This window comes from Acomys minous, assembly GCF_964271855.1.
Source record: "Acomys minous genome assembly, chromosome: 11".
Classification (NCBI taxonomy): Eukaryota; Metazoa; Chordata; class Mammalia; order Rodentia; family Muridae; genus Acomys; species Acomys minous.
In genome coordinates this window covers 63,189,002-63,210,157 of record NC_140492.1, presented here as the reverse complement: position 1 = coordinate 63,210,157, position 21,156 = coordinate 63,189,002, and the positions used below count along the sequence as shown (strand labels likewise).

General features: G+C 39.9%; 1 protein-coding gene across 4 annotated transcripts in view; it reads right to left on the bottom strand.

Moving 5' to 3' along the window:
• Positions 1-1,149: 1,149 nt before the first annotated feature.
• FGF12 (fibroblast growth factor 12) overlaps positions 1,150-21,156 on the bottom strand; it is a 551,642-nt gene continuing 531,635 nt past the window's right edge. For all 4 annotated transcript variants that reach the window (XM_084801113.1, XM_084801112.1, XM_084801114.1 and 1 more), the window contains one exon: positions 1,150-6,004. In XM_084801113.1, coding sequence (XP_084657239.1) covers positions 5,886-6,004 — 119 coding nt within the window. In that variant the 3' untranslated portion in view covers positions 1,150-5,885. The remainder of the gene's footprint in view (positions 6,005-21,156) is intronic.

Sequence of the window (21,156 nt, the reverse complement as noted above, 5' to 3'; positions counted from 1 at the left end):
AGGTTATGCCTGTTCATTCTTTCCCCGGTGACCCATGCTGCCTTCTCCACAGCAAGCATTTAATAATGGTGGGCAATTATAGACATTCGCGTAGTAATGTCAAACCTCTGACAAATCTCAGATTAGTGTTCAAGGTGATTCTTTAAAATACACGTATAGCCGTGGAATGGGAAGAGACTTTATTTTGCAGGGGATGTTATCGATGATGTGAAGAAAGCTAAGAAAACCAAAGACAGCGTATGTCCCATTGGTAATGCTGGGAAGCCATTCAGGAACTGCTCGTTTGTTCCAGGAGTCTGAGTGAGAAACTAAAAACACCCTAACAGATACAAAGACTCAAACAGATCCAGAGATGGCACTGACAACATTTTGAATAACATTTAGCTTTTATTACTCTCAGCTCAGTTTTCCCCCAACCTTCTGTTCTGGACTTTTTCCTTGTTTCATTCCCAGGTAGTTCCCAAAGTTTGCACATATATGGCTTTCTTTCTGATGATTTCCTCCTTCAGACAGTCCTCTTTTATCTTTGTTTTTTTTGCAGACAGAGTATATTTCTGCACTCCTTTCCTTACTAGACTCCTTTCTGCATCATCAACGGTGTGCAACTTCTAAGTGACTTGCCACTGTAACTGACACATATTTGGGGAGCATTCTATGACTTATGTGTCCGGAATTCTTGGATTTGGGAGATAAAAATTCAGTTTATGATCCTTAAGCTCAACCAAGTTCCTAGGTAGCAGACAATGAATAAAGAAATAAAGGCTCTGTACTCTAGTTTTTAACCCTGGAAAATCATGTGTTAGGTCACCACAGGCAGCTTTGTAGTGAAGAGAGTATTGTTTGTTTTTGACTGTTGAATAAAATGTATTTGATTTCTGATCTAGAAAGCCATATCTCTCTGTACTCAACACACATTTCAGCCACACATTTTAGCATTGACACACTAAAAGAAAAGGAGAGAGTTCTTGGTGAAGTTTCATGTTTTTTTTAAAAAAGTGCCAGTATTCTACATGCATGAATATCTCAAGGTTTTCATTTCTTTTTACTTCAGGAATGATGTGGTGTATAAACATTTTACAAAGCTGATCTCAGGAAAAAAAAAACCAATGACTTGAATAATCTGTGCTTTAATGCAAAAACAAATATTAATTTGCTTGGTTTCTCATATAACATGTTTATTAAACAGTTTAGTGTCAACCATTTATTAAGATTATAACACTTAACCTTGAAATGGAGCTAATAACAATTCTATCCATGGCAATATATTTTAAAACGACTTTGAGTAAAATGAATGCTATTGTCATTAAATTGTGCTTGGAGCAAAGACAAAGAAACATCAGCTCATTGTTTCCAGCTAGTAAAACTAATGACGCAATGTTCGTTACATTATTTTAACGCTGTTGCAGTGTTGAGTGTTCTCCGTTTTGCTTTTATTTGTCCTCGAAGCTCAATATATCATCCCTGAACATTAGCAATTCTCACTCCATTTGGATTTAAATCTTGATTTTTAAGTATGGGCTCCAAATTGTCCTGATCAACGCCAGCATTTTGCTTCCTTTGCCTATCTCTCAGCCACACTTTCAACCTCAGCTTGAGACTTCTACTGGGAATTATAGCTTTCTAGGAAACATTTTAGATATTAAAGCATTATCGCTGCATCAGAGGGGATTAAAGATCACCCATGTTCTGAAGTAGTATGTGCTTTAGTATTGTTCCTACCTGTTTCTCTTTTATTATAAAGTAGCACTTTGAACTATCATTAGAAATATACATTTATATATAAAGTTTTGCATTCAAATCTCTTTATTTTTGACTACCTAATGAAAGACCACAGATCAAATAAAAACTTTATATAATATATCCTCATTTCAGAAGCATATGTATATATACACATATATATTTGTAGAGCAACCCACAGTTTTAATTGTGATTCTGGCTTTTAAAAAAGGCTATTTACAATCTATGACAGAGTAATAACCTCAGCCTTTAAATGGCATGAAAACGATGAGGGAATTTTTAGTTTTGACTGTGTCTCACCTTGTGCAAAAGAAATCAAGCAACTTCATGGAAAACCTCTAAAGCAAGGCCTTGTACACTAAGCCACAGGGCGTAGGGGTAGATTTTCTATGTCTGGGTCTATGTTGTAAATCATTGTCGAAGTAGCCATGATTCTTCACTAAGCCACCAGGGGTCCCAGGTTGGACCTAAAGACTGCTTAATACACAACAACCATGCTCCACTTCATCCTTCCTTCTTGTTTCAATACTCTTTTTTTTTTTTTTTTTTTTTTTTTTTTTTTTTTTTGGTTTTTCGAGTCAGGGTCTCTTTGTAGCCTTGGCTGTTCTGGACTCACTTTGTAGACCAGGCTGGCCTCGAACTCACAGCGATCCGCCCAACTCTGCCTCCCGAGTGCTGGAATTACTCTTAACACCTCCCTGTGACATGACAGCATCACCAAATGACAAAATAATAGCTAGCAACAGTATCACCATTTTCTCAGGGAGAAGAGTTATTCTGTATTAATTTCTGGATTAGAATGAGGCCCATACAGAGTTATATTATTGTCTATCCACTGTGCCGATCTATAATGGCTTAAAAAAAGTCTTAGGAACTTCATATATGTAGTTTAGAACCAAAATTGTCACTGTGATCAAGAAAAGGACGGCTTATTGCGTTCCAGCCTCCTGGAGCACGAGGTCTCTAAATTAGCAGACGGACCTTCAGCACCATTTGTTTCTGGACCTCAAACGTCTAGATAAAATAGCAAGTGAAGACTATTGACCAGAGAGCCATTTTGTGACGACCACAGAAAGGCTCTCTTTTCACTATCCCATTTATTTACTCAGAACCCGAGGGCGCCTGTAGCTCTGTACCACAGTCCTTACCGGGGAGTCTTCCCCTTCCAATTGTTTTAGGAACAACAAAAAGCAAACCCTTCTCACCATTAAATAAGGACAGGCGATAGATGAGTTGAAGCCAGGAAATAGAACAAGGATTATCGCAGGGAAGACTTATTATTCTTGGGGTAAAGCTGAAAAACAGCCATTGAAACTGGCTCATTTTTTTAAAAAGGAAATTGAACAGTTATGAACTTATATTTCTTCATCCTAAGTATCCTAAAACTTAAGACAGTGAATACTGGTTCTATTTATGATTTCAATGCACTTAAATGACAACAAGAAAGTAAGAAAATGTCCAAGCTGTGCTCACAAAATCACACCTTTTTTTCAGGTTTATGAACAAAAGCAATGTGAGGCTTTTAATTTGTTCCTGAAATAGGTGTAAATATAAAGGCATAATTTGAAAATGTAATTTCCAAAACACATCTACATTTGCTAAACATGATATAAAGAAAAAAAACCTAGTGACAAATTGAGTGCATAGGGAGCCCCATTTTAGCTATTGATAGGCTGGGGACAAAAGCATGTCTGAATAATGAATGATGGACAACCACTGAAAATAGAGAAGGGATTTTATTAGAGATTAATATCAGTATTATATTTTCATAAATGAGATTAAATTTCTATAATGAAATCATCAATGAGATGGGCAACTGTGATTTCCAGGAGTTACATTTCCCATGGACCCTCAGCTGCATTATGATTTAGTAAACATATCACCTTAAAATCTCCAGACACTTCCTTCTAAGAGATGACCCGTGTTGTTGAAGCCTCTTTAGTTAGTTAGTTAGTTAGTTAGTTAGTTAGTTAGCTAGCTAGCTCAAAGAAAATAAGGCTTTGTGCTTGGGATTTGTTTGGTCCTGGAAGTGACAGGTGTATTGATAACCAAGTTGGATCAACAGTGACAATGAATACAACTTCTGGATTTGTGTCTTTCCATGGTTATTCTTCCCCTAAGAGAACAACATTTCTTATATTAAGAAAAAAATTAAATGTATCTGATACTTTCCATGTATTCTGATTTAAAATATGTCAAAAAAAAAAAAAAAGCAAACTCTTGCCTCTGTGTATAATCTCTGTCTTCCCAGCTTTATGGGAAGAATTATCCAGTACATTTTCAGCCACCCTTCAGAGAACATAAAGAGGCTACTTCATAAGACAAGAATCACACGGAAGAAGAATGATTGTATGAAGGGGAGACATTACATTGACTTTGAAAGAACACAGCAACCAGTGGGAAGGTTTGAGGTGAGGGCTTAGATCTTCTGCAAAGTGTGTGTTTTAGAGAGTCATAGTTGGAACAACACATGCTGGGCGGTAGAGATACAAGAGAAGTTACATGCTACGTCTTCTCGTGATAATATCCATAAATCTGCAAACAGTTTAAACATTCTGGTTTGGTTTGGTTTGATTTGGAGGTCTCTACACTGTTCCTGATCACCAGGCCTAAGTAGGTGTAGTAATTCCAATGCCGTGGTATAGGTTCACATCTTTGCTAGTGTTTTCTAGGACTGAGGTGTTCCTAACGGTGTGTTTGCCTGCTCTTACGTGGAGTTCTTTTTACCTACACAAACTCACCCACAAAACTGTGCCTACTGGAAGCAAAGCTGTTAATTTCACATTTTTTTCCTCCCTGTCTGTTGAAAAATTCCACGTTTAACGAGTTATCTTCCTTTTTTCTAGAACATAGGATTGTTGCAAACTACGCTTATCGGTGTGGGTAATTCCAACAAACAAGCTACTCACTTCATAGATGGTAAATAAAGAATTTCCCAGCCATGCCTCCCAATTTCTCACAGAGTCTGCAAAGCAGTCTACAGGAAAAACTCTGGCGATGTAAAAAGGCAACTGAAACTGGCTTTGACTCTATATCTCAGGTTCCCTTCTATAAAATCAGCCATCCTTCTGTCCTGCTGCACGATATGGTAAAAAAGAAAACAGTAACAAAATGCAAATCATACAAACAAACAAAACCTTTCTATGACAGCTAGACATGCACACACACACACACACACACACACACACACACACACACACACACACACACACTCAGAGGTACCCACAATTCAACACTAAGACTGATAAAACTACATGGAAAAAAAGCAAGGAGTCTGTGCTTCTTCACCAGACAGCAGGGGGTTCCCTAAGTCTCCTCAGAAATACAATAAAACCCTTTTCACTAAGTGTTTAAAAAAATAATGAAATCCCAGATCAATACCTAGATAAAAATATAATATTCTCCTGGAAGAATGTTAAACTCTTTACAAAGGAATTAAATCAGCCACTATGATTAAATACAACACAGGATTTTCCTTTTCTAAAATAAAAAAATATTACCAACATCAATAATAACATTTAAAACTTTTCTTCATGCTGAATGGCCCCTGGCTATATGTCTGATAGGTGTTAGAAGAATAGAAATTTGACATGTTCAATTTTATGATTGAAAGAATATCCTGGAAACAGGATGTAACTGTGTATCATTTACAGAAGTCCAAAGAAAATACAACGATGAAACAAAACTGCACATCACGGAACTCTCTAGAACTTAAAAAGAGTTACGGTTCAACAACATTTTTTAATGGCTTTCTCAAAACTTTTTCCATCCATTCAATGACTGTATTTTGTTTTCATTACAGTCATCTCTCCATTACAATTAGCCCTCTGTTAATAACAACACAGTTAAATTTAATGTTTGTGGAGTCCTGATTTATTTTTTTTTCCTTTGTTTTTATGTGCAGTAATTGTTATGCATGTGAATTTTCTACCACATCGCAACAGGCAAGCTTTGGTTCAATTTTCTTGTCCTACACAATGGAAGATTTTGAGTGCAGAATCTCAGCTACTAAGTCCTGTGATGCCGTTTTACTTATTTTTCTTTCCTTGGGTGAATTCATTGGAGAAAATGGGGACAGGGGAGGGAGGAGAAGGGAGAGGCAGGGGCGGGGGCGGGCGGGGGAGGGAAGAGCAGACGAGTTCTCTCGGCTATGTCGAATCTTGATTCACGACTTTGCCTCCATTCATGGTGGGCGTCCCCGAACTTTTCCTCGAACGTCCTTGCTTTTCTCCAATTTCATGTAGTGACGGTTCTCTGTACATACACACTGGAAAGCAAAAACGACAAACATTACTTATGCTGATCGGCATAAACCTGGCTTCAACGAACTTCTCGGATTTGGTTTCGAAATATTCTTCACTGCCATCGCCAGTTCTTCTCCCTTAGGAGCTACACACGGTTCTTTCTGCTTCTATCAGGCACAATCACCACTGACAGGCCAGTTGTTCTGTTTTGTGGGCGGCAAGGGTTGGTTCTATATAGTGTCCTAAGGTATGTAACAGCATTTTTATTGAGAGGAGAAATCAGAAATGCTTTGCTTCCCGATTCTTATTCTGAAGCCTAGTTTCTTGAGGTGGATACTTCTTTCATGCTCCCAATCTTTACCCTGTTGCAAAAAATTATGACATTGCCCCATGGCTATGAATTCTTAGCTCCAATTTTTAGAGCATCCATCATCAGAAGTCATATTCGGATGAAGATAGAGAAGTAGAAAAATACCAATACATTTCCTTAATTGGCCCAGACTTCCTTCACCTAAACCAAGGAACACAGCCCTCTCCTTGGCTTCTCTCCAACAAGGAATGTAGATTGCTCAGTGTAAGATTAAGTCCACATCCTCTGCTCTTTGTCTGCCTCTAAGTTTGTCATCTGTGGCCTATCATGGCTGTTGCTCAATTATCGCTTAGGATGGATAGGTTTCCCAATTCAAGGCTATTCTTACAAGATAAATCACCATAGCGAGTCCATTAGCTTCACCCAGATGTTATTATAATAGAGACAAATGTGTCTACATAGGCATATTTCACTTAAGTATCAGGAGTAACTTTCTTTTTTTGATATAAGAACAAGTATCTTCCACCTATTCTGTGTATCATCACCACGGTGACTATGTAATTTGAATGTTGTTTCCAACACCGAATAGTTTCCTCTGCTGTGTATGAATGGGGAATGCTACGTCTTCAGGAGCTGTACTATTTGGTTCACTGGCTGACTCAGCTGCTTACTGATTATGTCACCCTGGACACACTTTTATGATGGAAAATACGGCATTTTTTTTATCAGCATGAACAGATAGCAACTATTTAAAATGATCAAGAAAAAAATAATATCCCTTCTGTTCTCATTATATTGATTCTATCCAAGTTGTACATTTGGACTTATTTTTTTTATGTATTTACTATTTCTCACATATACATAAACTACTTCAACGGTGGACACACAAATTTTAGCACTAAAGTGAGTGCTGCAGACAAATTTTCCATTAATTGAACTCCACTACCCATCTCTGAAATTGAATCTGCAAAGAAGTGTCCAAACTGACCTGTAGGATTGTACAGTTTATAAAAGCAAAACTCAATAACACCACAGCAGAAAATGTAGTTTTCTTTTAGAGCAATTCAATCACTACCCTCATTATGTTCCATTAAATTGAGTAGTAAAATTCAGGGTTTTAATAAGGAAAATGATTAACAGGCATGTTTTTCAATTCGCTGAAAGTGTCTTTCATTCACCAAATGAATAAAATAGGTATCTCATTTTCTACATTGCTGTTTACAATGTGAATTTGTATGGTAAGACAAAGCAAACTCAGTTAGCTCTATGAAGTGTATGCAAGTGGAGAAAGCAAAATGGGAGGAAGAGGAAGGGGAGCAAGGCAGGGAGAAAAATAGGAAGAATAAGAGAAAAGGGGATGGAGAGAGGGATAGGGAGAAAGGGAGAGAGAGAGAGAGAGAGAGAGAGAGAGAGAGAGATATTAAACCAATTCCCTTTTCATTTTCCTTTATAATCCCTGGAATTCAGCAAAACATAGAACTTTAGAAGGTAACAAGTAAAGGGATAGAGATCTCAATCAAATTTTAGGGCTAAAATTACTTTAGAAAGCCGAATTCAATTACAGTGTACAGAAAAGGACAGAGCAAGGACAAGCATTCCTTAGTGTGATAACAGCCGCCTCCAATCGTCGTGATAATTTTCTATGAGCCAAGTTCTGAATACTTAAGAATAAACGATGGAACAATTTAAGAAGTGACAAAGCACAGGGTGTCCGACAAATCTACTGTAAGTCAGAATGTAAACCGTTTATCCCACAAATAAATCTGTCATCCCAAAGTATTCACAGCCACTTTAATTTGATCTTCTCACTTACTAATTAGAATAATTCTATGATCATCATAGGTCAGAAATTACTGTCTTCATTTTTTTTTTAACATAAAAGAAAGTAAGCGGCTTCCTTAGTGTCAGGGGGTGAGCCGTGGCAGAGGCAGGATGAGACTGTCTAGTCAGGAGATTTGATCAAAATAAGAGTCAGTGAGCTAATATTAGACAATGTTTACATTTTATGGCTGCATATGAATATCTAAGTTGGCCTCACTTTTACTAAATATTGGTACTGTGATCAAGCAATGGTTCTGAAGACATATACCTCATGAATATGCTAAAGAATAAGTGGAAACTAGGAAGTGTTGAGAGGTATGTAGGGACACTGGAACCCTTAGGCAATGTTGCTTGGTGAGAAGTGATGCTTGTTAACACAACTGCACACAAGATTACCAAAGCATCCAACTGCTGCTCTTCTGGAGATGTAACCAAAAAAGAGGGGGCTGGGGAAGGAAAAGAAAAAGGCAGTTCAACATATTTTTTTGCTCACCCATGATTATAACCACATTATTTACAATAGCCAAAGGATGAAGCAAAGTTATCTATTGACAGACTAACAACTGAATACAATGTGATATATATTCAATTATATTACATGTTAATTCAGTTTTGAACGGAAAGAAATGGGGATGCAGCGATGCATATCACGGCACGGATGAACCTTGAAGACATGGCAGTAAGCCCAAATAAAGCAGCTCACGGGGGCCAAACACCATAGGAATCCCAATGAGGATGTTAGAGTAATGGTAAGTGTGATGACAAAGCAGAATTGTTGGGAGGGTCCCGGAGGGATGGTGGTGACTTCTTGTCAGCTCCGGATAAATGCAACAGCACTGAATTGCACACTGTAAATGACTGAGGTGCAAGGCTCCTTTTTTAAAACACCCTAACTGCCCTGAGTGTGCGTAATAAAGAAGTAACTATTCGGGTTGTGGAGATGGTTAAGAACACTGGACCGCTCTTGCAGAGGATCCAGGTTCAGTTCTTGGCATCTGTCACCCCAGTTCCAGTGAATCTGACACTTGCTTCTAGCCTTCTCAGCCACCGGCATGCACGCAGTACAGTGCACTTACATACAGGCTGACGAGACTCACAAACACTTAAAGTAAATAAAGAGATTTCCTCTTAGCACAGGTAGGTGCCAACTTCTCCCCAGTGAACAAAAATACTGAGATAGAACCTAGAGTTTACAGGCTTGGGATGTGGACTCACGCATGCAACGAGAGCTTCTAGAACTGCACTGCTTATGTTGTACCAGTTTAGCAACAGCTGAAATATAAACAGGCCTGCTCTGGATGTGCTGTGAAGAGAACATGAACACAGGAAGGAATAACATAGCAGGTGGTGACAGAGAAGTGGCCGAGGGCCAACTGTCTCAGACCATCTCAAATTCCATCCCTATCACGGGAAACCTTGATCGCTATTATGTAAACATGCATCAGTCTACTTCTGACAGTAAGTGAAGAGTAAATAATATGTTCATCCACCGAATCTATGAGCATCTAGAAAAAAATTAAGAATTCAATCTTTTTGGTTTTTTTTCTCCTTTATTAATTTATTCTTATTACATCTCAATGGTTATCCCATCCCTTGTATCCTCCCATTCTTCCCTCCCTCCCATTTCCCCCTTATTCCCCTCCCCTATGACTGTTCCTGAGGGGGATTACCTCCCCCTGTATATGCTCATAGAGTATCCAGTCTCCTCTTGGTAACCTGCTGTCCTTCCTCTGAGTGCCACCAGGTCTCCCCCTCCAGGGGACATGGTCAAAGGTGAGGCACCAGAGTATGTGAGAAAGTAATATCCCACTCTCCACTCTACTGTGGGGAGTGTTCTGTCCATTGGCTAGATCTGGGTAGGGGTTTAAGGTTTACCGCCTGTATTGTTCTTGGCTGGTGCTTTAGTTTGAGTGGGACCCCTGAGCCCAAATCTGCCTATCATAATGTTCTACCTGTAGGCTTCTAGGACCCTCTGGATCCTTCTACTTTGCCATTCTCCCATGATTCTCTCATCTAGAGTCCCACTAGAATGTCCTCCCCTCTGTCTCAGTTTCCTGGTAAGTGAAGGCTTTCGTTACATTCACATGGCTTGAACTCAGCCAGTCAGTGTAGTCAAGAAAAGTCAGTCAAACTGAATCTTGCCGTATGATTTTTCAGAAGAAACACATTTAAAAACCTTTATGGATTGTTTAGTTCCTTACACATACAAGTTCGGATTCACAGAGGCAAATCTAGCTCAGTGTTCATTATGCATCCGAAATCGACCTTGTATCTGCTGCGCCTGCTCCAAGTTCCAACTTTGGCTGCAGCTGGAATATGTTTTGTTGTTTGCTCGGGCTAGTTCATATGCGCCTTTGTTTGGAAGGAGTTTAATTTAGACCTTAAGAAGTCAAGGTAAACAATAATGAATAAATCCAGAATAATTAATCCCACGTAGGAAATAACAACCACAGAGTCTGTGATAAAAATTAATCATGATTTCACACAAGGATCAGCACTAGAATGAGGAGCTCTCCTGCTAATTTCTACTCACAGGCCACTGGAACCGTAGGAACCAAAAGGAGGTCTGTCCAGGGATCCGTCAAGACCTAATCCCTAACACTGATATGAAGTCCATGGCTCCTGCGCACAATTCTCGAGCAGTTCCTAGCTCGTGCCAGGTTTAAGTTTCTCTCTCCATTAGCTAGAAAGGACCTAGATCATTCGTCATAGTTCAAAGTGCAATCATTGTCAGGGAGAGGGCGTTCCCACCACTTCATGTTACACTAAGCTACCATCTTTTCAAGAACAGATTTGTTTTGTATTAAATACATTCTTGTGGACATTTTTCCTGTATCCTATGTGTTAAGCGTCTTGGCCTGTTTTAAGCATGAGGGTAAAAGGTGACACTCTCTACTTTTTAAAATATATTTTATTAATTTATTCATATTACATCTAAATTGTTATCCCGTCCCTTGTATCCTTCCATTCCTCCCTCCCTCCCATTCTCCCCTTACTCCCCTCTCCTATGACTGTGACTGAGGGGGACCTCCTCTCCCTGTATATGCTCATAGGGTATCAAGACACTCTCTTCTTTTTAGCAAGGAAAAAAATTCTAAACTGGAAATAAAGTGAAAACAAAATGAAATAAACCATCCGTATCTTTCTTGTCTACTAAGCTTCACACCTGCTTTCACAGAAACCTAGACGTTAAGTGTCCTCCCCTGAGACAATTTGAGACAATAAGCCATTAACTGTGTCTGTGCCTGGAAGTTGTGAATAATACTTCTAATACACTTAAATGTTTTAATAATTTATTTTTATTTTATGTGCACCGGTATTCTGACTGCCTGCACGTCTGCATGAGTGTGTTGGATCCCCTGGAAGTGGAGAGTTGCAGACAGTTGTGAGCTGCCACGTGGGTGCTGGGACTTGAACCCAGGTCCTTTGGAAGAGCAGCCAGTGCTCTTAACCACTGAGCCATCTCTCCAGCTCTCCCTACCCCCCCCCCCATTGCACTTTGATTTTAGCAGGAATAATTTAATATGTTTGGCATGGAACAAATTGTAACTGCATTTCTAGCTGTACCTCACATACTCTGTCAACAGTTTCAGTCCCTGCATCTCAAGGTTGTTCGAGGTCTTAAGAAGAAGCATCTGAAAGTGTGATGCTTTCCCCCTTCCATCTGGCCCCTCTGCCCTTCATCCAGCAGCTCCCCCTCCCTTTGGTTCAGTAGTCAGAACAGAAGGGCTAGAAGCATCCTCTCCTTGTTTCCTTTTCACTGTCAGAGTATGTCTGTGATAGGATGTCACTGTCCCTCTGCCATCCTCTTTGCTGCATTGGTTTCGGATGACTTGTACAGAGAGATGACGGCTGTAAAGGGGACACTTCTGTTTGGTTCTTTAGCAGCGAGTTCAAAGTGAAGCATGTTCTTATCTCAGCTCTTCCCGCCCCCCCCCCACTCCAATTGATGCTTCAGTCACTCTCTTCCTCTTTGTGACATTTCTTTACATTACACGTTTTACTTTTCTAACTCAATAGGAGAGTGAAGAGAGAGGACTCAGCAGAGCTTTCTAAATACAGTGACATAGAGGTTTGGTGGCAAAAACATGTGTCATCACGTTTAGACACAAGGACAAACACAGGTTCCCAAGAACGAAACTTAAATCACACACTGCCTTAAGACATAGTATGTGCTAAGAATTCCAAGTTTAGCCCTGAAATGGGAGCAGAACAAACTTGTAAGGAAGATGCTAGCATCCAGGGTGCTGGCGCCAGGAGGACACCATTTCTGCAGCTGCCTGAGTATGTAAGCAACTACCACTGCGAGGAGATCAGCGGCCATGGCGTCACACATGAAATGCTACACCTGGTTATAAACCATCTATAATAATCAAATTTGTCATAATATATGATATATTTACTTTGGTTTTACATGACAAATTGTTCTTTTGAAGGGAAGAAGTAACTAACGTGTGCCACTGGGCCTTATGATTTTTTAGCCAACAACAAAGCAATCGCCATCAGCGTGGGTTTTCCATTCTCCCATGTTCTGTTCTCTGGTGCCTGCACTCAGCTGTGGCTATCAGAATACACAGGTGTTCTACAGCACCCTCTCAGGTCACAGTCCCTGATTGCAATGTTCAACATCTAGTAATCATTACTATTTTTTCCTTAAAAGCTTAAATTAAGCCAGAAAGTTTCTTTCTCTTTTCTTCCTTTTTTTTTCATTTATTTATTATTTATTTGGTTTTTCAAGACAGAGTCTCTCTTGTAGCCTTGGCTGTCCTAGACTCACTTTGTAGATCAGGCTGGCTGCCAACTCACAGCAATCCACCTGCCTCTGCCTCCTGAGTATTAGGATTAAAGGTGTGCACCACTACACCCGGCTCAGGAACTTTCTTAAATGCATGAAAAAATAAAAACGCAGAAGCTGCTGTTATTTGTAAAGATGACAGCCATGAAAAGCAAGGTGCTTGGGTTCCTTCCTGCTGTCACCCTCATAGTAACAAACATTGGGTGTTTCTATAAGCCTGAATTGTGTGTGTGTGTGTGTGTGTGTGTGTGTGTGTGTGTGTTCTTATACTTGTAAAATTTAAATTTAAGGTGGTAAAATTAACAGATTAGCAAAATTATAGTTTTAAGATGTTGTCTATTGGGGACTATATTAATTTTCATGCATGCCTTCTAAAGCTGATCCTCAAACTCATGGGAGCCTTTCCTTTTCCTGGAATGCACACCTCCCATTCTTCCCAAGTGATAGATCCTATGCCTTCACCATTTTCCCTTTATATTCCCACAGCTACTTCAACCTAAGTTTCAGAAAAAACATAGAACCTATTTTAGCTATGTTAGGATATAGAAAACCTGGTCTAGCCAGGTAATCCCAGCATTGCAGGGAGGCAGAGGCAGGTGGATCTCTGAGTTTGAGGCCAGCTTGGTCTAGAAAGTGAGCCCAGCCATGGTCTTGGTGACTATCAGAAGATAGTTTAGCTGACTCAGCAGATTGAGACCAACACAGTGCTGTGCAGACAGAGGACAGGGCTTCGGAGCCAAAGCTCAGGTACTCAGTTTACATCACTACCTGATCCTTTAAAGAAGAGAAGAAGGTGGGAGACTTCTAGTGGCGATGGGGAAGGGGGGCGGGGGGAGGGGGGAAGCTATCTTGAAGCAGATTGTTGGATATGCATACGGGGTCACTGCACTTGCTACTGACAAATTATCCATTTGAATGAAGACAATTGACCCTCTATTTTGGATGAATATTCATGGACCTTGTCTTCTCTCAGCTTCCATGAAAGAAGAATGAAATATGACTAATCTTTTTTTATTACTGCCAATTTAATCAAATCTTCTTTGGCCTTCTCTAATTTCCAAGAAATGGAAAGGTTAGATTGCTCTGTCAGTTAATGTTCCATTACAAAACATCTAACTGTCTTAACAGCAGATCACAGAAGGGCCCGGGCAATCAGCATGAAGCAATTTCACACCACAATTAATGTCACATGGACTCTTTTTGGAACTATGGGGGCAAGTTAAACACTGGTTTAGAAGTAGCCGGCCATAGAAAAGTCCCCTGTAGGCTGAAATGTTTGTTACAAAGGTTGAGAAACTATGAACAAGAGAGATTTACATCTTTATATGAAAAGAGAATAGAAACATTTGAGTGTAAATTGGAGACAGAAGTGAGTGAAGCATGTGTTGGGAAGAGGTTTTATTAAAGTGTGATGCCAGAGACGAGTAAAAAGGTGCTGAGAAGGGTTGCAGGGGAAAGGGAAACAGAAAGAGCAAGGGGAGAAGGGAGGGGCGAAGCAGGAAGGGGAAGGGAGGATGAGCCAGAGACCAGTGTGAGCATCATTTCAGACTAAAGCAATGTGCAGTACATGGGAACTTCTGGCATCCATCTTCCTGTGTTTATCTTTTAGTACGGTTCATACCAAAGGAGCCTCTTTGCACACAAAGCATCTAGTTTTGTTCCAGAAGACTTAAAGCGTATATCAAAATAAGTGTGGGGTTTTCATCCTCCCAGCTGGAGCTTCACCACCTTAGAGACCCCGATGTGCCTTTCTCTTGGGTGACTCACTGTGTCGCTGTGGGAAGGAATCCCTACTGTACAAACTAGTGTCGAGACTTTTATTTGTCCAGTTTTGTATCTCATAGCATTTCTTCAAGACAGGGGACAACGAGGCCATGCCCACTTTTTCTAGAGAAAAGAAACTAAAGGCATTTTGCTTTTAATCTGGCAGAACCTTCTTAGCTCAGTCAAGCCTCAGTTTACTTCAGTGAGGCAGATAGAGTTCATAATTGATTCCACCTTCAAAGATGCTCAAGATTGAAGAAAGTAAATTATTTTCTCTAAGTTACTCAGCAAGCAGTTGCCAAGATTAAAGCAGAATGAGCCCATCTCACTCTAGCTTATTTTGTATCTCTTAGGTTACATTGCTCAGCGGTCACTGGCACTGCACCTGCCAACTCCACATAGTAATTAACCAAGTGCTAGAACACGCCTATTTTAATAATAGTGGCGAGTCTTAAATTGTATCATGATGTGGATATTTAAATTCATTGTGTCTGTGAAGGAAAGTTTCTCAGAGGAACCAAACCCCACTGGACCTTTTACAAGGCGGATGAACTGGCAGAACTGCAGCAATACGATGTTGCTGGTCCACAGCCTAATTACAATCTCCCTTGGTGCATCTTTAGCCCCATTAATAGCCATTTTTGCCCCCTTCTGCATCTGATCTGACATTATCACTAGTAGGTGCAGCCTTTAAGAATGGATTCATTTATGAAACCCCTTCACCTTTACTAAGAAAAGGCGCCAGGGATGTCTCTCCTTTGCTTTTACTCCATCCACCTCCATAATGTCTCTACCAAAATATAATTCCTTAAGTTACAAATTTGTTTGTCTTGTTATTGTTAAACCTTCACCACCTATTGGGACTCTAGATGAGAGAAGCATGGGAGAATAGCAAAATAGAAGGATCCAGAGGGTCCTAGAAACCTACAAGTAGAACACTATGATAGGCAGATTTGGGCCCAGGGGTCCCACTCAAACTAAGGCACCAGCCAAGGACAATACAGGCGGTAAATTTTAAACCTCTACCCAGATCTAGCCAATGGACAGAACATTCTCCACAGTTGAATGGAGAGTAGGGTATGACTTTCTCACATACTCTGGTGCCTCATATTTGACCATGTCCCCTGGAGGGGGAGACCTGGTGGCACTCAGAGGAAGGATAGCAGGTTACCAAGAAGAGACTTGATACCCTATGAGCATATACAGGGGGAGGTAATCCCCCTCAGGAACAGTCATAGGGGAGGGGAATAAGGGGAAATTGGGAGGGAGGGAAGAATGGGAGGATACAAGGGATGGGATAACCATTGAGATGTAACAAGAATAAATTTTAAAAAATTAAAACAAAACAAACAAACAAACAAAAACCTTCATCAAATCCTTACCACATTGGAATATGGAACTTAAAGTAACTTGAATCTGTGATCCAGCACCATGGTCTCTTACATTTGATTCCATAATAAACACACCTTTACCCCTTTTGAGGTGAGAGTTGTCTTTGTGTATACAGTGTTGGAGGTAAAATGTACTCAACCCCATCCAATTCAGTGGTCACATTAATTTAAATAAACTCAAAGTACCTATGACGAAACGGGATCAAAATAAGCTGAGCACTTCAACACAAAATTCAGTTCAGAACACCCAGTCTCAATTTGGTGACCACTGTGCCATGTGGACAGCTTTAAAATTTGTACATACTTAGGTCACACCCAGACTTAAACAGGTCACTTTGTGGGGGTTTGTGACTTTTACGAACACATCAGATGGTCATGATACTGTTGCTTAAGATGCAACAATTGACATTATTCTGCTAGGTTTTAAAATTACGTATCTAACAAAGAAAGTGGATAACATGTCGGTGACCCACTGTGAGGGGAGGGAAAGAAAACCTTTTCAGTTTCTTTCCCTATCCAAAAAAAAAAAATCATTAGAAATGTGTTAGTATTCCTAATCCAAAACTTAATACTTTTATAGGGATGACTTTCAATTGATAAATATTATGGTAATACCTTTCTTTTTCCAGTAGTCAATCCTGGAAACATTAAGTCTTTGGGTAATGCACAGGCATGGCATGCACGCGCACGCACGTACACACACACACACACACACACACACACACACACACACACACACACACACACAGAGTTTTTCAGGGGGAATAATTTGATGATCATTACTCAACCACCTGCAAGAGCTGAGTAATGAGCTTTTGAAGGAGGAGAGAGGAGAAAATGAGGTGTCTGTAGCTTGTTCTTACTCAAAGAGTCTTTGACCCTTTATCAGATACTGGAGGGGAGGTCACCCAAAGACAGTTTAAATCTGGGGTGTCACCTCTCAGTGATGGAATAACACTCTGAGACTCGCGGAGCCTGTGCTCTTGTTGTAAATTCTATAGAAGATCCAAGTAAATAAAGGCTTACGTGCAGTGTACAAAGAAATGGGCTTAAATACCAAGTCAGTCCATCCAACAGATGCATCTACAACCCTTTATTAGCACTATCATTATGTGGAACACCAGCGAGTGAAGGACAGAAGGGAAACGGGCAAGTGGGTAGGCAATTGTTATCATGGTATCTGTGTAGGAATTACAGACCCTTTAGCTGGAAAGACTTAATTTCAGGAATCTTGACATCCAAATTAAATCAACACAGGAATGGGATGAAAGCAAAAATTGTTTGAAGGAAACGAAAATAATCACAACACTAAAACAGCACACATTCGCTTTCCATCACCTGGGGCTCATCTACTTTATGAAGCAACGGCCCATTTATCATGCAGCGCTGGGGTCTGTCAGGGTGGGAATGGTATAAGAAGTGGGTTTATAGATTTATAAAGATTTTCAGGAACATTAAAAATGAAACACCCAACAACCGCTTGTTTAAGCAGCGGCGTGCCTAATCACTTGCAGGGCTATTGTTTCACATTTCTTTTCTAAAAGCATCTTCCAATTACATGCTTTAAAATTAGACCACGGAGAGATAATTACAAAAGGAAAACCTTTCAAAATACAGTTCATGAAGAGACTACCTTTCATTGTAGGGCTTGATCCAGAACAAATAGATAAGAAAATACCAAATCACCAATGATAGGGGTAGCTCATAAAAGTGTACTTTTTTGTTTGCTAATTTAATAAAGGAAATGTGTCTAGACTATTTTTATATGTAAATGTAATGCAAGGTTCCATCAGAGTTTGTTTTTCTCTGAAGTACTTACAAAAAGTGCTGCATATTCTGTTGGAGAAGATGAAACAATATCTCCCACCTACAGGATGGCTCATATCTGTCTGTCTGTCTGTCTGTCTGTCTGTCTGTCTGTCTATCTATCTATTTATCCCTACATCTATCTCATTTATTCTCCCTTTCTCTCATTTAGACTTTATTTTATTTATATAGGCCTTCTGCCTGTATGCTTGTCTGTGTACTAGGTGCATACAGTACCTGAAGGGTCCAGAAGAGCTGTTGAATCTCCTGGAACTGGATTTATGGCTGTTTGTGAGCTGTCATGTGGGTGCTGGGAATTGAACCTGGCTCTCCTTGAAAAGCAACTGGTGCTCTTATTTTCAAACCATTTCTGAGGCTTCTTTCCAAAAAGCATTAAAAATAATAGACACTGTAACTGTTATAGCTCCTTGTTGAATTGGTCTCTTTGTCTTCTTAGATATTTGACCTTGAGGTGCATTATATCTGATGTAAGCACAGGTGGTCCTGTCTGCTACTGGCTCCCATTAGCATGGGATGTCTTTTTCTGTTTCTCGCTGCATCTATACTGGTGAAGAGAACTTCCTGTTCACAGCAAGTTGTTGGATTGGGCAACTTCTTTATTTCTAAGATTACTGGACCTTCATGTTCATTTTTAAACATCTATTTGGCCTATATCTTACTAGTTTTTTTTAAATAAATCACTCCCTTTTATTTTTGTTAAGAGATTAAAAAATAAAAGTTCAACAAAGGCAATGCGTTCTTAGTTCTTTTTAACCCAGTTTGAATATGGCACTCCATTAGAGAGGTTCCACGCACTCATCTTCAACATATATTTCTATGGAACTTCATAAACACTTGTCTTACTTCTTCCAGACTTAAAACCAGCCTGCTATGTGACTTTTATCATGGTCTATAGTGGCATAAATGAAAATGTGATTGGGGGTGGGTGGGCTTCTGGAGTTTAAGACCTTGTCCTACATCAAATTTTTTTTCTCCGTTTTCTCTTTGAAGCTTAAGATGTGAATTCTCAGCCTCCTGTTCCTGTCGCCATGCTGTCAGCACCACTACGGACTCTCGACTACCATAAGCCACAGTAAACTCTTTCTTCTGTAAACTGCCTTGCTCATGGTGGTGGGTCACATGGCGCAGCACTTCTACATTGCTATCACTGACTTCTCTGAGTAGCGGAGTAGGCATGGCTTATTTCCAACTGCAGGGCAGTATACAGCAGGGTTGGGTGCTTATGCACTGTCTTTTGGCTTCCTGGATTATAATTGCATTTTTGTATTTTTCTAGACCTATAGTTTTGGACAGTTTACCTAATTGGTTTAAGTACTAGTCACCTTGTATATAAAATATGAATCGCATAGGGCTACTGTGCATTTTTATAGAGTTAATATATGCAAAATATATGCCTACTAAATTGATAAGAATAGTTTGGAAACCCAACAAGAAGGAAGAGGTTCTCGTGCACAGAAAAGAAAAGCCTAAGGTGACTTCAATTACCTTTCTTACTAATAGAAACCCAGCGGTATAAATATAATAATATAGCTGCATGAAGAATTGATGGAGAATGTGTCAAATTTTGCACATTGACAATTATAGCAGAATATATATATATATATATATATATATATATATATATATATATATCATAAAGGACCTGACCAATTTTTGTTTATCAGGTCATTTCTAAGAGCATATATCTCTCCAAGGATCTACAAAGACTTATTTTTCTATAGTGTGATATATTCCAGGAGAAGCAAAGAGAAGCAATCAGTAGACATGTGTTCAAAACACTGAGTCCTCTTGCCTCGCAATTAGATTACATCCACATCCTTTCGGACCTCAGACCAGCCTATGTCACCCAAGCTCATGGGAGTTCAGCCCTTGACCGCTGGAGGCAGAGTGCGCTGGTGTGGGACCCAGCTCTGCTGCTCACCACATCCATGCCTTGGGATTAGTTATGCACTGACTCCCTTGCTTCAGCGTCCACATTTGCGACGCAGGTGATACTAGAACCTTCTTCATAACAAAATGAAATAAAAATGACAAAATAACCAAGGCATACTTTAGAAGACCACCTAAAAAAAAGAAAGCATTGTAAAACGTAACTAATCTTGTTCACTTGTTTTTAAAGAAAAAAAAATGGCCAACACAGCAATGGGGAATTAAGTGGTCATTGATGGAAAAGCAGCTAAATTCCCATCTTCAGAAGTGAGTCCCATCACATTCTTTGTATTTTATACCTAAGAGTTTCTTCCTATGAATTAACTACACAAAGAACCTTGGGATTTCACCCAAGTATTAACAAGTCTGATCTAAAACAGATGCTCATTTCCCCAGTGTAAAAGGGGGTAAATCCCATCAGTAAAAACAAAATGAAAAGCAAGCAAAGAAAAACAACTAAATGCTGCCAGTAAGGGAACCAGGGACATTCTAACGTGAAGAAGATGCAAGCCACAAGCAGAAACGGATGGCTCAGTGCCTATTTTGACACTGACCTCTCAGACCTGAATATGTATTTGGTATGAAGCCATCCATTAAAAGACTATTTGTTCATCTCCTCTGTCCCTAAGGGTGGTGAGCTGTCTAGTTGTAGTCAGTGTGTGCTGCTGATATTGTACGGCTGCGAATGGAGACTATGACGACACAAAAACTTGTGCAGATTTTTTTTTCAATTTCTTCTTCTAGTTCTTCCTTGGCCTGTGATTGCTGTAAATGAAGCAGGCAGGTTCACACACACAGTGTGTACAGTCTTGACCAGAGGTTAACTCACAGGTCTAGGCATGCACTCTACATGGAACCGTATTTTATGCATCACTTTTCCCTGTGCTGATCTAAGGAATCGTAGCAAGAAATTAAGGTGAGAGGCGTAAAAACTTCATGCAGCCAAGAACCCCAAACCTGGGACAGCTCAGCACGACCTCTGGAGAGCTAACTTCCAGATTCAGTTTCTGAGAAAATTGGCATAATTAACCTGCAGTTGACATGGACCCTGTACTGTGTGAGGCTCACCTTAGCTCTAGTCTGTAGCACCGTAGGAGTCGGCTCGTACCTTTTCTTACTTATACAAAATGCCGCAGTAAGCAGAACCCCGAAACACGTCTGGGACTCGGCATACAGTCATCCCAAATATTTCTTTTGGAGATGAGCATGCGGCCATCCACCTCAAGAGGAAACTAAACTGACCCAGAGCACAGGAAGCAGCTCCAATTAAGAAAGTAGATTATAGATGTTCCCTTTGCGGGGATGGAGTGGGAGGGGCTCTGTCAAACTCCGGTGTTT